General features: G+C 30.9%; 2 protein-coding genes across 2 annotated transcripts; both read right to left on the minus strand.

Moving 5' to 3' along the window:
• Nucleotides 1-1,858: 1,858 nt before the first annotated feature.
• LOC9308769 (putative Myb family transcription factor At1g14600) lies at nt 1,859-3,194 on the minus strand. Its single transcript, XM_002874755.2, has 6 exons — nt 3,068-3,194; nt 2,789-2,865; nt 2,608-2,644; nt 2,385-2,478; nt 2,227-2,302; nt 1,859-2,124 (listed from the first exon to the last, which is right to left on the minus strand). The coding sequence occupies exons 1-6, from the start codon at nt 3,180-3,182 to the stop codon at nt 2,020-2,022; spliced, it is 504 nt and encodes a 167-aa protein (XP_002874801.1). The 5' UTR covers nt 3,183-3,194; the 3' UTR covers nt 1,859-2,019.
• A 3,640-nt stretch (nt 3,195-6,834) lies between these two features.
• On the minus strand, nt 6,835-8,426 carry LOC9310869 (transcription repressor KAN1). The gene is made up of 6 exons (XM_021023721.1): nt 8,066-8,426; nt 7,785-7,861; nt 7,587-7,623; nt 7,329-7,431; nt 7,143-7,239; nt 6,835-7,051 (listed from the first exon to the last, which is right to left on the minus strand). The coding sequence occupies exons 1-6, from the start codon at nt 8,178-8,180 to the stop codon at nt 6,947-6,949; spliced, it is 534 nt and encodes a 177-aa protein (XP_020879380.1). The 5' UTR covers nt 8,181-8,426; the 3' UTR covers nt 6,835-6,946.
• Between the last annotated feature and the right edge of the window lie 8,788 nt (nt 8,427-17,214).

Consider the following 17,214-nt stretch of genomic DNA (forward strand, 5'->3'; position numbering starts at 1 on the left):
AAAATTTTGTTGGGACGGGTTATATTTAACCCAACTCATACACCGGATATTCTATATTTAATAATTTAGATATTTTGAATATTTGATTAAGATTAAAAATTATGATTCTCCTATCAACTTTGTTTGATGTGTTTTTAACTATTTTGAGTCATCATATAATACATAAAGTAAAAAAAAAAAACAATTTTTTTAATAGTATATACTGTGATTCGAAATTTTAAAAACGGACATATATTATCTAATTGACGAAAATGTGTGTTCAACCTTCTACATCGAATAAAATATTTAGACAATGATTCAGAATTATATCCTAAATAAGATCAACATTAACAAAATAAATGAGTTTTTTGGCGGGACGGGTTTGGCGGGACGGGTTTTTGTATCAACAATAATAAAAAGATTAAAATTTTATTAATCCGCCGCTTCAATATGGATTAAATCCTTAATATTTTTTTTAAATACCATCAATATTAGACATATTAAACTAGTCTCACTTAGAAAAGATTGTATATACCCAAATTTTCTCGTGGTATAATGTTACTTAATAACAATTGTAAACTATAAAATATAAATATCTTAGAAAATGAAAAAATTTGTAAACTTTTATATATAATAAATAATCGTTAAATTTTAAAAATTACAACTTTTAGAAATCAAATCACGGGACGGGTTAAAAAGTTACAGGAAGGGTTATATTTTGGAATGAAGTTATATGGTGGACAAGTTTGAATCAATATTGATAAAATTTTAAACTATGCCGCTTTAATACAGATTAAATCTTCAGTTTATTAAAATTTAAATATCTTAGAGAATGATATGATTTGTAAACTTTATATATAATAAATAATCATTAAATTTAAAATAAAAGCAAATCATGGGACGGGTTAAGAAATTACGGAACGAGTTATATTTCGGAACGGGTTTATATGGCGGACGAATTTGAATCAATATTTATAAATATCATTAACATGCCGCTTTAATACAGGTTAAATCCTTAGTTTATTAACAATTGTCTCGTGGACTCGTGTATACCGTTATTTAATAACAATTGTAAACTATAATATAAATAAATATTTTATAAGGAGATACAATTTACAAAATAATTTTATACTATTTTTAAAATAAATCATCCCGCGGTGTACCGCGGGTTAAAATCTAGTTTTCTTAAGTATATCTACATTAACTCCTAGAAAGAATTATATCTACATACCTAATATAGTTCTTTCTAATATATTTTTTTCTAAATATATACTTAAACAAAATCCATTGCAACCGAATATTTTTAAAGTTTGCTTTAAATTTTATATCATACCAAACAAAGTGTGTTTTTTTTTTGGGTCAAATCCGTAACTTTTCCGCCAAAAACGTAAATCCGTAACTTTTCCGCCAAAAACGTAAATCCGTAATTTTCCTGCGAAAAAAATGACAATTTCTAACCAACAACAAGAATGGACAATTTTCCCGCCAAAAACATAAATCCGTAATTTTCTTTCAAAAACGTAAATCCGTGATTTTTCTGCCAAATATTTTTACAGTTTTTAACTAAAAACGATAATATTCAATTTTTCCGCTAAAAACGTAAATCCGTGATTTTCCCGCCAAAATATTGACACCGCTAAGTGCTGCCCATACCCGCATATCCATTTGTTCTTGAATGGAAGCGTAAATTTTCTTGAAGCAAATACTTTGCTTACACCATTCAAAAGCTATACGGGTTTTTTAGACTTTCTAACAAGCGATAGAAATTCTTATAAAAATCAGTAAAACATATTTAGAACTTCTAAAACTTATTTAAATGGACTTCTAAATATATATTTTTACTGGTGAAATAGAAATATTTTATATAAATTATTTTTCACCAATATAATGGATGAAAATTCACATAATAACATATTATAAACGGAATACCATAATATATTGTTCGATTTTTATTTTTCTTATCACATTATCCATATAGGATAAGCAGTACATAATATAGAGAGCAAGCATAAAAAAAAAAAGATAGAAACCAAAGTCCTCTTAGTACTTGTGACCAAGAGTGAGTTCAAGGGACAATCCTTCTTCACCAATTACACCACCACCAGCGACAACGACATCATTGTCTCTGTTTTCATTGAATCCCACCTGCATAAAATATACATTTATCTAGATTCATAGGCATCGAATCTATATGTTTATGATCATGCATGATAGTAATGTAAAAAATACAAAAAGAAAAAAAATTACTCTTGAAGATTGATAGAGAGACTTGTTACTCGATCCCAAAGATGATGTTATCTTCTCAGTATTATCCAACTGTAGCCTATAGAAAAAAAACAAAATTACTAACCAAACCAAAAAAAACAATTATATGAAAATCTAAGTTAATACATGAACATAAGTACCTTTGATGATTTTGGATAAATTGGGTAGCACGTTCATAGATTTGAAGGTATTGTTGAGATTGCCTCCGCTTCATTTCATGTATCATTCTCCTTGCTGCCAAAGGATTGGATATAAACTCACTATGCAATATATTGAACATCAAAATATTGCCCTATGCAAAGTTATACTACAAGCATATTTATTAAACTTTAAGTTAATTAAAGTGTAAGATAGTTATTTTACCTTTAATAGATTCTGCTTCCTTCTTTTTCCTATACATCTATTGAAAATAAACATATATATTTAATTCAGTACACACCATCTCAGATAATACAATTTATAACACTATACATTGATGCATATACAGGTTTTACAGATATATCGTATATAGCGGGTTGATAATTTGTGTATAAATTATAAAGACCTGGAGATGGCTTTTCACATGTGATATTGTGAGGTCTCTCACACCCATGTGACTCAAAATTTTCTTAGGAGTTGCACCTGCAAATTTAAGGAGAACAATAATATCGACTATAGTGAATCTAAAAAATGATAAAGAAAAATTTAATCATGGCAAGGATAGGTATTATAAAAGGAAAAAAAAAAAGTGTTGATTTCAATGACGAAATTTTTGATTTCTCTGAATTTATTTTAGAAGAATCGTCTTTGTTGTAGTTTTGCGATATGGAAAGAAACTGCTTACTCCTTTCGCCACCGAGGAATTCAACAACTTGAACAAAACGGATGTCGAGATCGTCGGTCCAACGCATACTCGGAAGTTTTGGCCTAATGTAAGATCTAACGATCAGATCTCGCATTGTTTTTTTTTTCTCTCGTGAATCTCTTAGTTTGATAATATTTAGAATACGCTCCTATTATTTATAGAAAAATTATATGGAAACAATATTAATAGAATTACCCAATAATTACTAAGAAGAAAATCTTTAGAGCCAATAAATGTTTTTGTTGTCACGTGTAATTTTTGATTTTAATATTTCTGTAAAAAACAAATATAAAATTGCATTTTAAGAAATAATTAATTTTTGACAGCTCCAAGTTGTCTTTTCTCTAAGAATAATATTTATAATAAATTAAAACACTAAAAAAATTAATACTGCCAGATTTGTTTCCTTTTATCCTAAGACTAATTCTATATATGCTTAATTTTATATAAATAAATAAATAAAAATCCAAAACTAATTTATGGCATAAAGCCTTGTTGTTTATTATCATTATTTTGGGCCAAATGATATAAATAACTTAAAAACCATCTAAAACATATGAATTATAAATGAATACAAATTAGTTTTAGGCGATAGAAAATGGATTTGCGAGGTGAAACCATTTTCTTACTAGTCACAAAACATTGCAGATAAAAAAATTCAGAAGTTTTCATTTTTATACAAATTTCTCGCAAAAACGAAAAAAAGTAGAATTACTTTTTTTACCAAATCAATGAAATAGCAATTTTGATGAAAAAATATCGTAGAACACAATTTTCTCGCCAAAACCATAAAATTGAGGATTTTTTGTATACCAATTTTGAAGGGAGAATTTTAACATAATTTTTTTCCCGCCAAACCATATAGTCATGGACTTGTGTATTTTTTACCAAAATTTTAAAATCAAGATTTCATGAGTTCACGGATTTTGCAAGAAAACGTAATTCCTCGGTTTCGATGGTTATTTAAAAAAATTATGTGTTTTTGTGGTTTTGGCAGAAACATGATTTCATGTTATTTTTAAAAAAACGTCATTCTATGACTTTGATAGATAAATGCTTCCTCGGTTACAAACTATTTAAAACAAAAAGGTATAAAATTAATTAAAATTGATAATTCATCTATATTAAAATATTATTTTATGAATTTTTTTCATCATTAATTGTAAATATTACGTAGTTCATCAAAAATTATTAACACAAACATATGCATATCGTTTGTTGTTACTGTGTTATTAAATTCTATATACAAGCTAAATACAAATCACAAAAAAACTTATATATCCCATGAAGCTTGGCATACATTTTAGCAAAAGATTGCAATGTGAAGCCAAATAAAATGTGGTTATTAATTATATGACTTCAGCTGTATGGCTCAGCTTGTATCCCTTGGAGGTAGTTTGAGCTCATGTATGTGCCATGTCATGCATATCCTCACTGTCTCTTGCTCATTGACTCGTGTGTTGTGTATATTTCATATATGCTTCTCGTTTCTTAAAATTAAAAGTAGATGCTTCTCGTTTCTTAAAATTAAAAGTAGACATACAATGCGTCTGCTCTACCAACATATATATATATGTGATCCATATTAGACGAATCCCATGATGTAGACCCACAAGAGAAACATTCCTCATTAGACATGAGAACTGACCAGCCCAGCTTCAAATCTATTTAATATCTCTAACAGGTTTGATTATTGGTTGCTCAAGAGGCTGCTCATCTTCATCCGATCCATAACAAAAAATCTATATCAAATTTAGTTACCGAACTCATCATACAAGCTACAGTCCATCTTTATGTAAACCATGTCGAGAAATAGCTTTATCTGGGTTTACTATACCAAAACTGAAACATGTTAGCCCCTACAAGTTTACAGAAGGAGATAGCGGTCTAGGGTTTCTTATTTTGGTAGTTTACTATTTTACTTTTATACTTATAAATTAACTTGGGGGCTTCAACCATCTAAGCTGCTCCTTAATTCTATTTTGTAGTCAGTAAAATATCTATTATATATTTGCCTTTTGACGAATTTCTTTGCAAAAACAAATCTCAGATTCAAACATAGTGATTTATAGAACATATGGGCTCCAGAACTCTAAGATTTAAAGAGGAGACAACGAAACGCAATGGAAGTAAGAAATTGATCCGCTTGAAGAAACAAGAGAGATCAACAACACAACAGTCTGAATATCAAAACCTGGTGACAAAATCATGTGCAAAAAGTCCCGAGATAGAATTTTTGCGTAGTTTCCATCAAAGTGTCTAAGATAACACCAAGCAAAGCTAGAATCAACCGAAAACTTAAGCTAATTTGGACTAGAGCCAAATCCTAGGTTATAATCATCCAGAAACTTACGTTAAGTTACAAAAAAAAAAAAAAAAAAAAAAAAAAAAAAAGACTAGAGCAAAACCCTAGGTTAGAAGAACTCAACTGAATAAAGTTTTGATAGAGAATCCGAGAAACGAGTTGCTTGTTCAAGCGTATCATACAAAGAGGCCAACCATCAGCTCTGTAGTAGTTTGGCTTGGCAATGAGACAACCACCTTTCCTTTACCTACAGCTCATATTTTTATTAGGAGTCTGAAAATCGTACTACCTAACATACAAATTGTCTGTGTTCAGTTAGCTATTTTTTTTTTTTTGGTGCACCTAGTTAGCTAATTCAAATGTTCTGTTTAAGGTATAATTGTTGTATGTGTCATCTAATACAAATACTTCTACATACTTTGAGTGAATGTAGGGAGCTTACAAAATTGTATGAATTATTTCTACATTTTCGTTTTAAAATTATTTTGACCAATACTAATTAATATCATAGAGGTAATAAAGTAAAATAAACTTAAAATATTGCAAAGAAGAATATGATTCTAAAATTAAAAAAAAAGGTGAAATATCTTATAAACCAATAGAGAGAGGATAAGAAATCATTTCTCCCCAATCAGATTCTTGATTTTTGATTTCGGTTACTTGATTCTTATCTTACTCTGAACAGAAATATAAGGAAGTTTTTTCTTCTTTTTTGTTAAAAAGTATAATATAAGGAATTTTTGAGTATTTTATAATGCCCATAAGGAAATAAATCTATCTACTTAATATAGTTCTTTTGTTGATACCTAATGTAGTTCTTCCTAATATATTTTTATATTTCTTCTAAATATATACCTAAACAACTGAATATTTTTAAAGTTGATTTTCTTTTTTCCATACCAAACATAGCATGGTCTACAACATATAAATACCTCTTTAGGCGATATATTTTTCCTAATTTCATTTAGAACAAAAATATAAAGAATTTTATTTCCTTTTTATTAAAAATATTATAATGCATGAGGAATTTTTCTGAATATTTTCACATTAATTCCCAAAAAGGAATATATCACGTTTGGTTTTTCATGTTTGTACATTAATTCAATTTTATCATACCAAATAAGCCTATTCTACTACATCTAAATACCTCTTTAGACTACTTATTTCTGCTTCAAAACAAGCTTGGTTTTTCATGTTTGTACCATTTTGCGACTAGTTTATATTTTTAATAGTATTGCCCATTTGCGCAACACTACGCTTACATGCATCATTCAAAAGTTGTGTTTTTTTCTTGAGAGATTCTAATCATATATATATTGAGAATTTACAAAAATTACTTAAATGGATTTTTTAATTGATTAAAAATATAAATATTTCATAAATGTAATCTTTCACCCATATTATGGATGAAATATCACATAGTAACATCTTATAAACGCACTACCATAATATATTGTTTGGTTTTTATTTTTTTGTAACCCATTATATATATGGGATAAGCAATACATAAAATAGAGAGCAAACTAAAAAGATATATAGAAGCCAAAGTCCTTTTAGTACTTGCGACCAAGAGTGAGTTCAAAGGACAATCCTTCTTCACCAATTGCAACATCATCAACCACAACAACATCATTGTCTCTGTTTTCATTTAGTCCCACCTGCCATAAAATATACATATCTATTTAGTTTATTTTGATGATCTAGCATGATTATAATGTAAGAGATGCAAAGCAAAAAAGGAAATAATACCCTTGATGATTGATAGAGAGACTTGCAAGATACTTCCATAGGTTTGTTACTTGGTTCCAAAATTGGGGTTACCTTCTCAGTAATATCCAATTGTACCCTAGAAGAAATTGAAAAAGATAGTTACTTTACTAAAGAACAACAAAAAACGATTCTACAAAAACCTAAGTAACACATGAACGGATTAACCTTTGATGATTTTGGAAATCTTGAGTAACATTTCGAGCACGTTCATAGATCTGAAGGTATTGTTGAGATTGTCTCAGCTTCATTTGCCTTATCATTCTCCTTTCTGCCATAATAGAGGGACTTATGGGTAAAATAAGATATATACTCTAAACCCAGTATGCGTTTATGTTTAACATTATTAGATTTTCCTATGCAAAGTTACAACACAAATATATCTATTAAACTTTACATTAAAGCGTATATAAGATAGTTATTTACCTTGTATAGAATTTGCTTCCTTCTTATTCCTATACATCTGTTGAAAGTATACACATATATTTGATTCAACCCAAACCATCTTAGATAATATAATTTATGACACTATACATGGATGCATATATATATATATATATATAGCTTTTAATATAGACATATTGTGTATAGCTAGCTAATAATGTGTGTATAAATTATAAAGACCTGGAGATGGCTTTTCACTTGTGACATTGTGAGGTCGCTCACACCCATATACCTCAAAATTTTCTTCGGAGTTGCACCTGCAAATTTAAAGGGAACAATAATATAGACTATAGTGAATGGAAAAATTGATATAAAGAGAAATTTAATCATGGCGAGGGGAGGTATCTTAAAAAGGAAAAAAAAAAAAAAAGAGAGATTGTTGATTTCAATGGCGAAATTTTTGATTTATTTTAGAAGAATCGTCCTTTTTTGTTTTGCGATATGGAAAGAAAATCGCTTACTCCTTTCGCCACCAAGGTACTCAACAACTTGAACAAATCGGCAGTCAAGATCGTCGGTCCATCGCCTACGCGGCATCTGTGACCTAATATAAGATCTAACGATCGAGTCTGTCATCGTTTTTTTTCGCCGGTGAAACTCTTAGTTTGATAATAATTCAGAATAGATGCTAATTATTTATAGAAAAGTTCTTGGAAAAAAATAATAATATATAATTAATGCTAGTAAATGTTTTTCTTGCACTATATCTCTATAAAGAAATATAAAATTACCCATTTTCAGAATTAACTATTTTAACAACTCCAGTTGTCTTTTATTTAATAATAATATGAATGATAAAACAAATCAAAGATACAACTAATACTACCAGATTTATCTTTTATTATTCTAAGAAATAAATCTATATATGATGAATGTTTATATAAATAATTAAGAATTCAACCAAACTAATTTATGGTATATCTATACTAGTATTTTTGTAGTCATTTTTGAGTCGGGTGGGTAAAATTGTTCTCGGATACTTTGGATACCCGACCTGTTTACAAATTTTGGTCATAAAAAGTTTGTTGGGTCAGATTATATTTCACTCAACTCATACACCAGATATTTCATATTTAATAATTTAGATATTTAGAAGAATTGATTAAGATTTAGAATTATGATTTTTCTATCATCTTTCTTTGATTTGTTTTTAACTGTTTTAAATCATCATATAATACATGAAGTAAACAGAAAAATCAATTTTTTTATGCGTATACTGTAATTCGAAATTTTAAAAACGGACATATATTATCCAATTGACGAAAATGTGTGTTCAGCGTTCTACATCGATTAAAATATTTAGACAATGATTCAGAATCATATCATAAATATAATCAACATTAATAAAAGAAATGAGTTCTTTTGCCGGACGGGTTTGGCGGAACGGGTTTTTGAATCAACAATAATAAAAAAAATTAAAATATCATTAATCTGCCGCTTCAATACGGATTAAAACCTTAATTTTTTTTAATGCCACCAATATTAGACATTTTAAATGAATCTCATTTAGAAAAGATTGTATAAAACCAAAAATTAACCCGTGGTATATTGTTACTTAATAACAATTGTAAACTATAAAATATAAATATCTTAAAAAATGATACAATTTGCAAAATTTTATATATTATAAATAATCTTAAAATTTTAAAAATTATATTATTAGAAAACAAATCACATGACGGGTTAAGAAGTTACACCACGGGTTATATTTCGGAACGAAGTTATATGGTGGACGAGTTTGAATCAATATTTATAAAATTTTAAAATATCATTAACATGCCGGTTTAATACAGATTAAATCTTCAGTTTATTAAATTATAAATGACTTAGAGAATGATATGATTTGTAAAATTTTATATATAATAAATAATCATTAAATTTATAATAAAAACAAATCACGGAACGGGTTAAGAAATTATGGAACGGGTTATATTTCGGAACGGGTTTATATGGCGGATGAATTTGAATTAATATTTATAAATATCATTAACATGCCGCTTTAATACGGGTTAAAATCCTCAGTTTATTAACAATTGTCTCGTGGACTCTTGGTATACCGTTACTTAATAAAAATTGTAAACTATAATATAAATAAATATTTTATAAGGAGATACAATTCAAAAAATATTTTTATATTAGCTTTAAAAATAAATCATCCCGCGATACACCGCGGGTTAAAATCTATATATATAATTACTTATACATACTGTATATTGAATTTAAAATTAAACTTTTATACTAGGGTTTGTAGTATATAGTTTGACTTAAACACAAAATGAGCTATAGTCAACTGAGTTTAATCACAAAACATTGCAGCCATATAGGTCTTGTATATTGTACTTTACTTACATTATATTGTTTAAATTATTTTCAAAATTGTCAGAGAATAACTATTTTTGGACATTTCCATAGTATTTATTAATTTAACATATTGAAAAATTTGTTTGTAAATATAATTTATTATATTAAATACTATACTGTAGTAACAACCTTTTAAAATTTCTCCTTATGTAAATTTCATTTAGGAAAGTTTTCTTTAAGCCAGGTAATGTTAATTAATATGTGGACCTAGATCTAAATTTGTTGCCATATATCTATATATATATTTTAAATCCATATTATTTGTTTCCTAAGAAAGGTTTTTACAAAAAAAAAAAAAAAAAAAAAAAAAAGGAAAGAGATGTTTAGATTTGAGAAAAGTTCATTTGAAAAAAATGTATGGGTGTCAAATAAAATTAGGTGTTGTTCGTTTGTGCTTCTAGATGTTGTACTGTTGTTGGTTAAATTACAATTAATTAAGCACATGAGTTGGGTAAAGCAACGAGGGAAATGGTCATGAATGTCTAGGCCGAAGGTCTAGAATACATGTGTTATAAAAAAAAAAAAAAAATTTCAGAAAAAGGACATAAATGAGTTTTCTTCTCACTAATTGACAAAGTGAATGTGCTCTTTCACGGTTTGACAATTTGGCAATTTTCAGACAAAACTGCCCTCAACTACAAAGGTAACTGCGCTTGTTCGGTTTCTCTGGTTTTGTTTTATTATGTTTTAATTTTTTTTTAATTCAAAACAATTAAAATGAAGAAGAACGACGAAGGAGAGCAGAGGAAAAATCTGAGTTGAAACCGGCGAAATCCGTTTTCCAATCTTCTATCCAATCTCTCATTCTTTATCTTTTATCCAGAGACGCTTCAAAATTCCGGCGAATTCCGTTTCGAATCCTCTTTAAATCTCTCATTCTACTTCGGTTTTCCCGAGACGAGCAAAAGCAAACAAATCTCCGACGACGAAGATACCAGAGTACAGATGACAGCGAAAAAAATGAAACTATTGAAGAAGAAGAGTCGGCACCGCTCAAATGTAGTGAAAAATTCAGAGAAGAGGCAAGTGAATAGTTCACCGGAGAAGGTAATCGAGATTCCGAGTAACCCGCCGGAGCCGGAGAGCACAAGTATGGGTAAGTTCTGTAAACACTGAATTCGATTTTAATTGGGGATGGGGATTCGGGAATCCGAAATATGAGGATACTGATTTTGAATCGAAGATTTAATCCCAAAGTATTATAATCTTCTCGGCTGAAGAATATGAATACGTCAGAATACAATGATGACGATGTACCTCCACCTTCTCACAAGGTATTTGGTTTTCTATGTTACAGGAGGAAGGAAAAGCTGGCCCTCAAACTTCTACTAAAGAAGCAGATATGCCTGACTCTAAAATTGATGGACTTGATTATGGTGTACCTTCTGACCAGGTATGTCGTGTACTACAAATAGTCAGATATTTTATTAGTGTACGTACATAAACATTTTAAATGTTTATGGTCTTTATTTCAGGAAAAAGTAAAATCTGATGGTATGAAATGAGTTTCAAATATCTGAGGATGTTCTCCCCATAAAAGAGAAGAAATCTATTAAACGATGAGTTAGTTTTGATGAGGACGCTCATAAAACTGCCTCTACAACTGAAAATCTTGTAAGTTATAGAGGCTGTTATTTATAAATTTTGTACATATATCATTAAGGTTTTTAACATGATTTTAAATTAACTTAACATTATTGTTGTTTGAAGGAGGAACCAAAGAAGGATGCAGCTGTGGAAGGAAGTGATGCTCAAATTCATGATCGTGTACACTCCACTAAATCAGTTCAAACAAAAGTAACTTATGTGGAGGACCCAGACTATCCTGATGGTTTTGGCTTAAATAAGAAAAGTTTGTAACTAACGAAATGGTTAGTTCGAAAGGGTACAATGTTTGAGATACGAAATTATGTAACCGTTTGTGGTGTAAGGTATACGTACACAGACAAGATCAAAAACCGTACATAGTTATACGATGTCAAATATTAATGTACACAAAAATACATACATAAACATACACTGTCAACACGTCGAAAAAAAACAAACACACAAAGCTAAATTGGATTCTTAAAAGTCTTATTGTTATGACCTTTTTGTCTACATTTTGTACACTGATTCGGAGTAAGTCTTTTCTGTCTTTTTTTCTGAACTTGAGAAACAACAAAAGTTAACAACAAATCATGTATATAGACATAGCATAGATATAGTCAATAAGTGTACAAGTTAAAATGATATAACTTACCCGGTTTTCACCCCTAGATGGTATCCTTTTGCAGGTTGGTCTCCCGAGTGGTCGTCTACTGTGTGGAGGAATAAGTATAATTTCCGATATATTTTGTGGGATGACAACATCCTTTGGATCCGCGATAGGTAGAATCGGTTCTTGAAAAGAATTGGAAAACGTTTGAAGGCTATACCACAAGCCAACAACAGTCTTTGGATTAATCCCAAACTGTAATGCAACTACTAGACCGTGTTCACATGGGATTCTTAACCTCGTGTACCTAAGCCACGTACGCGTACACTCGTCGAGTACGACATGGAAATGCTCACTAGACTTGCTTGTAACCTTATAACTCCAAGGTCTCGACATCTTCAGCGAATTTCTCAAACTCAGGTAATCTTAGAGAAAACGCTCATCAACCTCAAGCATCACTAAAGATTTACACTTAGCCACTTTTTTCCTCCTGGCTGCAAACCACCGCATAAGGACCTCTAGAATGAACTCTATCATGTAGAGAATAGGATATGATTTTGCTTTTGTTAACATGTTATTTATAGACTCTGAGTTGTGATATTGTAGCGTTCCCCTTTGCAGTGAGCTCTTGTCCAATGCTCAAATCCAATTTCCTCTAAGTAATTTGCGCATCCAGAACTTCTGCCCCTTAACTCTGCAAATTATTTATCAAAATCTCTCACCCTATATGCTTTTGCGGCGCCGAAGAATAATCTCGAAATATCATACTTAATATTATACGTGGATATATTTCGCTCAAGGTGTACTACATATGCTCCATGATGAGCTTTCAGGAATACAACACTGAGTCCTTTGTATATAGAAGAATGTATGTCCGAGACAATCATTAAATCTTCACTGTCTGTCTAGTGTACGCACATTGGTGCAATCCGTGTTGACACGTCCGGGTTGGATTCACAGTTGGCTGACTGTCACCAAAAATAGCACTGGTTTCTCATGTACGTACACGTTGATTTGTGTACGTACACTCTGCCAATAGACGACTGAATTCCCCTGGCAGTTCAACGGTCGGTTGAGTGTCACATACGTCCTCCTCAACATGCCAAACTCCATATTCTTCTACAATCAAATCATTCCACTTGTTGTACTCGTAATCTTCACCACTACCTTCACTGCCGTCTATAGTAGGGTCGAGAGTACTGCCCGTACAATATCCACCATTGTCATCGCCATCTTTATCAATGTTGTCGTCGCTGCCATTCAAGTCTTCCCCATACACCTCTTTGTTCTCCTCATCCTCTGAATCTTCATTTCTTTTTTCGTCCTCTGCGTCATTTTACTCATCTACATCCGCATTAGTCGCATCCACATTAGAAGGCTTTACCATGGTTTTTGGTGAGTTTTCACTCCCTGACCCAGGGTTGGTTTCAGAATCATGGCCATCCATCGTAGATATACTCTTTGCCAGTACCGTTACTTCCGTTTATAGTCGGTTCCAAGACATTCTCCTACTTGACTCATCGTCATCATCATCGTCCTCTTCCTCATCCTCTTTTTCCTCTTCTTCGTCCTCATCCTCTTTCTGTTTATCCTCTTTATTGTCATCTACTTCTTCTTCCCCATATACTTTCTCATTGTTTTCATCCACATTTAGAGCCTCCAATATGGTCTTTGTTGGATTTTCACCCCGAACCATGTTAGTTTCATCAGCCAAATCCTCCATCATGCATACACTATTTACACCACCCTTTATGGATTGGACAAAATGACATAAATATGTCAGATATTTTGTCAGTTACGTACACCGTTCAGATATTTTGTCAGTTCTGGGTTCAGTTCTTATTTTTCGAATAGGTTTGGTTTGATTCTTTAGTTTTAGGTATTTTTTTCAGCTGTAGTTCGTACATGGTTTGAATGTTTTATTTTATGTTCAAAAAATATTTTAAACTTAAATATACAAATTATTTAGATGTTTATGTATATATATGCACACAAATTACTACCGTGTACGTACACATGTGTACATGATATTGTTAATCTCAAATTATTTTCAACAACACGATTAAATTAAGAAATAAATTATTATTCAAAGTTAAAATATATGAAAATGGGTCTTCGAAGATAGAAAATAAATAAATTTTAACTAAAAGTACAAAAATAATAAATCTATATAAAATTGAAATAAGAGAAAAATGTGAAAACAAAAGAAGGTGAATAATTTTTTTTGGTAGGCACAAAAGAAGGTGAATAATAATAATAATCTTATTATATTTTTATATTTTTTATTTTTTATTTTTTATTTTTGTTTTTTACACTGTAGCTATCGAGAGTGTACTTTACATAACGCGTGTACTGTAGCTAACGAGATACTGTGTACGTAACCAAACCGTCTAACTAATTCGTCCATTGTGACTGTACACTGGTTTCGCTGGGAGGGTAAATTCGTCCGAAAATGACATAATTGTCAAAATATGAAAGCTCTCCCCCACTTTGTCAAAACGTGAAAGAAAAACATAAAACATGGGCCTGGCCCGTAATTAACCCAAAAAAAAATCCAAATATATATTGAAAACTACAAACATTCATGACCAAAATAATAAAGAGATTCCCTGGTTTATAAGAGAAATAAAATTCTAAAAAATTGAATGGGTAACTTAAATAACAAAAAAAGTTTTCTGAATCCTAGGGAAACTAATTTCTAAAAACATGACCCATCTCTTTTTTTCTTAGTTGGACTAACAGACATCAGCCATTTCACTAACCAAAATCTCTTAGTTTATGTTATAATTATTCTTGCCTAACTCATATCTCTCGGATGTTGGTAGTGCTCGTAGATACTGCGTAATTTCTCACTGCCTCCATGGTTAAAGAAATATTCACTTCCATTATTCACGGCTGTGTTCTCTTTCTCGATGCCGGATCGGATTAGGACCACGCTCATCAAGTTCAAGCTTTAACCTTCGTCCCTTACGGTTAAAGCTTGAGGGGGAGTATTAAACCTAATGAGCACAAGCCATGAAAGGTAGTGAACCGGATGAGAAGAAGCGATGAAAGAAGCTAGAAGACATCCGGTGGTTTGATCATAGCCGTGCAAAGTTCGGGTCACTTAGAAGAACATCAAGAGAAGAAGGTGCAAAATTGGTGTAAAGTCACCAAGACACCGAAGTGCAAAATTGGTGTAAACTCGTAAGAAGAGTCAAGGCCGATGCTCTCAAGACAAGGCCGAAGAATCACCAATGTGCAAAATTAGTGTCAAAGTTATCATGACCTAATGTGCATAATTGGTGTCAAAAGATTATCAAGACCGGATGTGCAAAATCCGTGTAAGATGATCAAGTAGCGGACGTGCAATGTTCGGGTCGATCAAGAACCGAGTGTGCAAAGTTCGTGTAAAGTCAAGAGGAGAATGTGCAAAGTCCGGGTCGAAGATAAAGATGTGCAAAATTGGTGTCAAACCAATCACACTAAGTAGCCCGAGATTTGAATTCGTTTAGGCGCATCAAAGGAGTCACATGTGGATAAGGTCGAAGCAACTTGCAAGGAGGACCACATGTGAGTAAGACAAACGTCTAGGAGCTGTCAACACAAGACTCCAAGACAAGTTTGAATTAAAGAGACGTTGCAAGGAGGAAAAAGCAACAAGTGGTCCCAAAACACTTTAAGCCACATGATCAAACTAAAGGTCATATAGCCGTTGGTGCTATTTTGGTTTTAAGTGTATTTTGGATTTAAGTGAGCTATTTTGAATGCTCATGACCGTTGGCTTTAGGTCTAGAAGTGAGACAACTTGTCTCTTTTATTTGTGTATAAATATGTAACACATACTCATTAATAAAGCTAAGCTCTCACAATTGAGAAACAAAAACACTCTTTGTGGGATGTCTTCCCCTTAGATTAAATCGATTCCTTACACAACAAATTGGGTAGATTAGGATTTGAATATTCTCGGTTTATACCTCCCTCAAATTCTCTTCTATTCCTCTTTCATCTTCTAATCGATTCTCTAAGGGTTTTGGGTGTATGAGAGAGAGTTTGCCTCTCATACTTATTCTTGAGTATACACAGCTCATATTGGCGTGTATAGCTCCTATATTACCTCAAGCACAGCTCACATTGAGTTAGTTTCTTGATGGATTTACACATGAACACACAAACTCAATTTTGGTGTTCTTGTGATTCTCTTTGAGTGAAGCACGAGCTGCTCACTCTCATTTGTCCCAGGCTCATAACCTGGCTCATATTCCGCATATATTCTAACACACATGAGTTATGGGCCTTTGTCGGCCTAATAAAATTTATGAGTTCAAAGCCACTATGTCCTGAATTATGGGATTCCACTGATCCAATAAATTTTATGGGCTCTCAGTCCAACTTTTTTTCAATCTCTTTTTTCAAGAAAATACATTGGGCCGATTGGTAACGACTATTAATTTTCAGAGATTTGACTGTTTTCGCTGTAGAAACTTTTGTTTTAAAGATTTTAACTGTATAAATTTTATAACCGATTGGTAAAGAATGTGACTGTAAAAATTACGATTTTAAATAACTACCAAATATGTGGATCTTAAAAGATCAAGAAAAAAAAATTTAATAGTAAATCAACTGAAATTTTTCAAAAATTAATTTATTTGTGAATGTTATAAGATTTTACATACATATAAGAAAAAGAAAAAGAAAAAAAACTATAAACTTTTAAATCTATTTATTTCTGAAGTCTCATTTATGTCACTTTAAAAAAAAAAACTGAAAACAAAGAGTAAAAAATAAAAAAGAGACTTTGAAGACTTAAAAAATTTTTAAAGCCAAAAAAACTTGAATGGGAAAAAAAGACTTTCAAAACTTTTAAAAACTTTTTAAAGTCTTAAAAGCCTAGTCCAATCACCCCTATTATCCAAGAACTTTCAAGCCGATATTTTTATTTTCATTGTATCGTTTCAATTTCGTCTTAAATTATGTTTGTATAACCTTCCGTTTTTAAAGATTCTAAGTTGAATACAATTTTTTTAACAAAAAAATAGATTAATCATCATATGTTGTTTGCAAATTTGCAGA

The sequence above is a fragment of the Arabidopsis lyrata genome (assembly GCF_000004255.2).
Source record: "Arabidopsis lyrata subsp. lyrata unplaced genomic scaffold ARALYscaffold_6, whole genome shotgun sequence".
Taxonomy (NCBI): Eukaryota; Viridiplantae; Streptophyta; class Magnoliopsida; order Brassicales; family Brassicaceae; genus Arabidopsis; species Arabidopsis lyrata.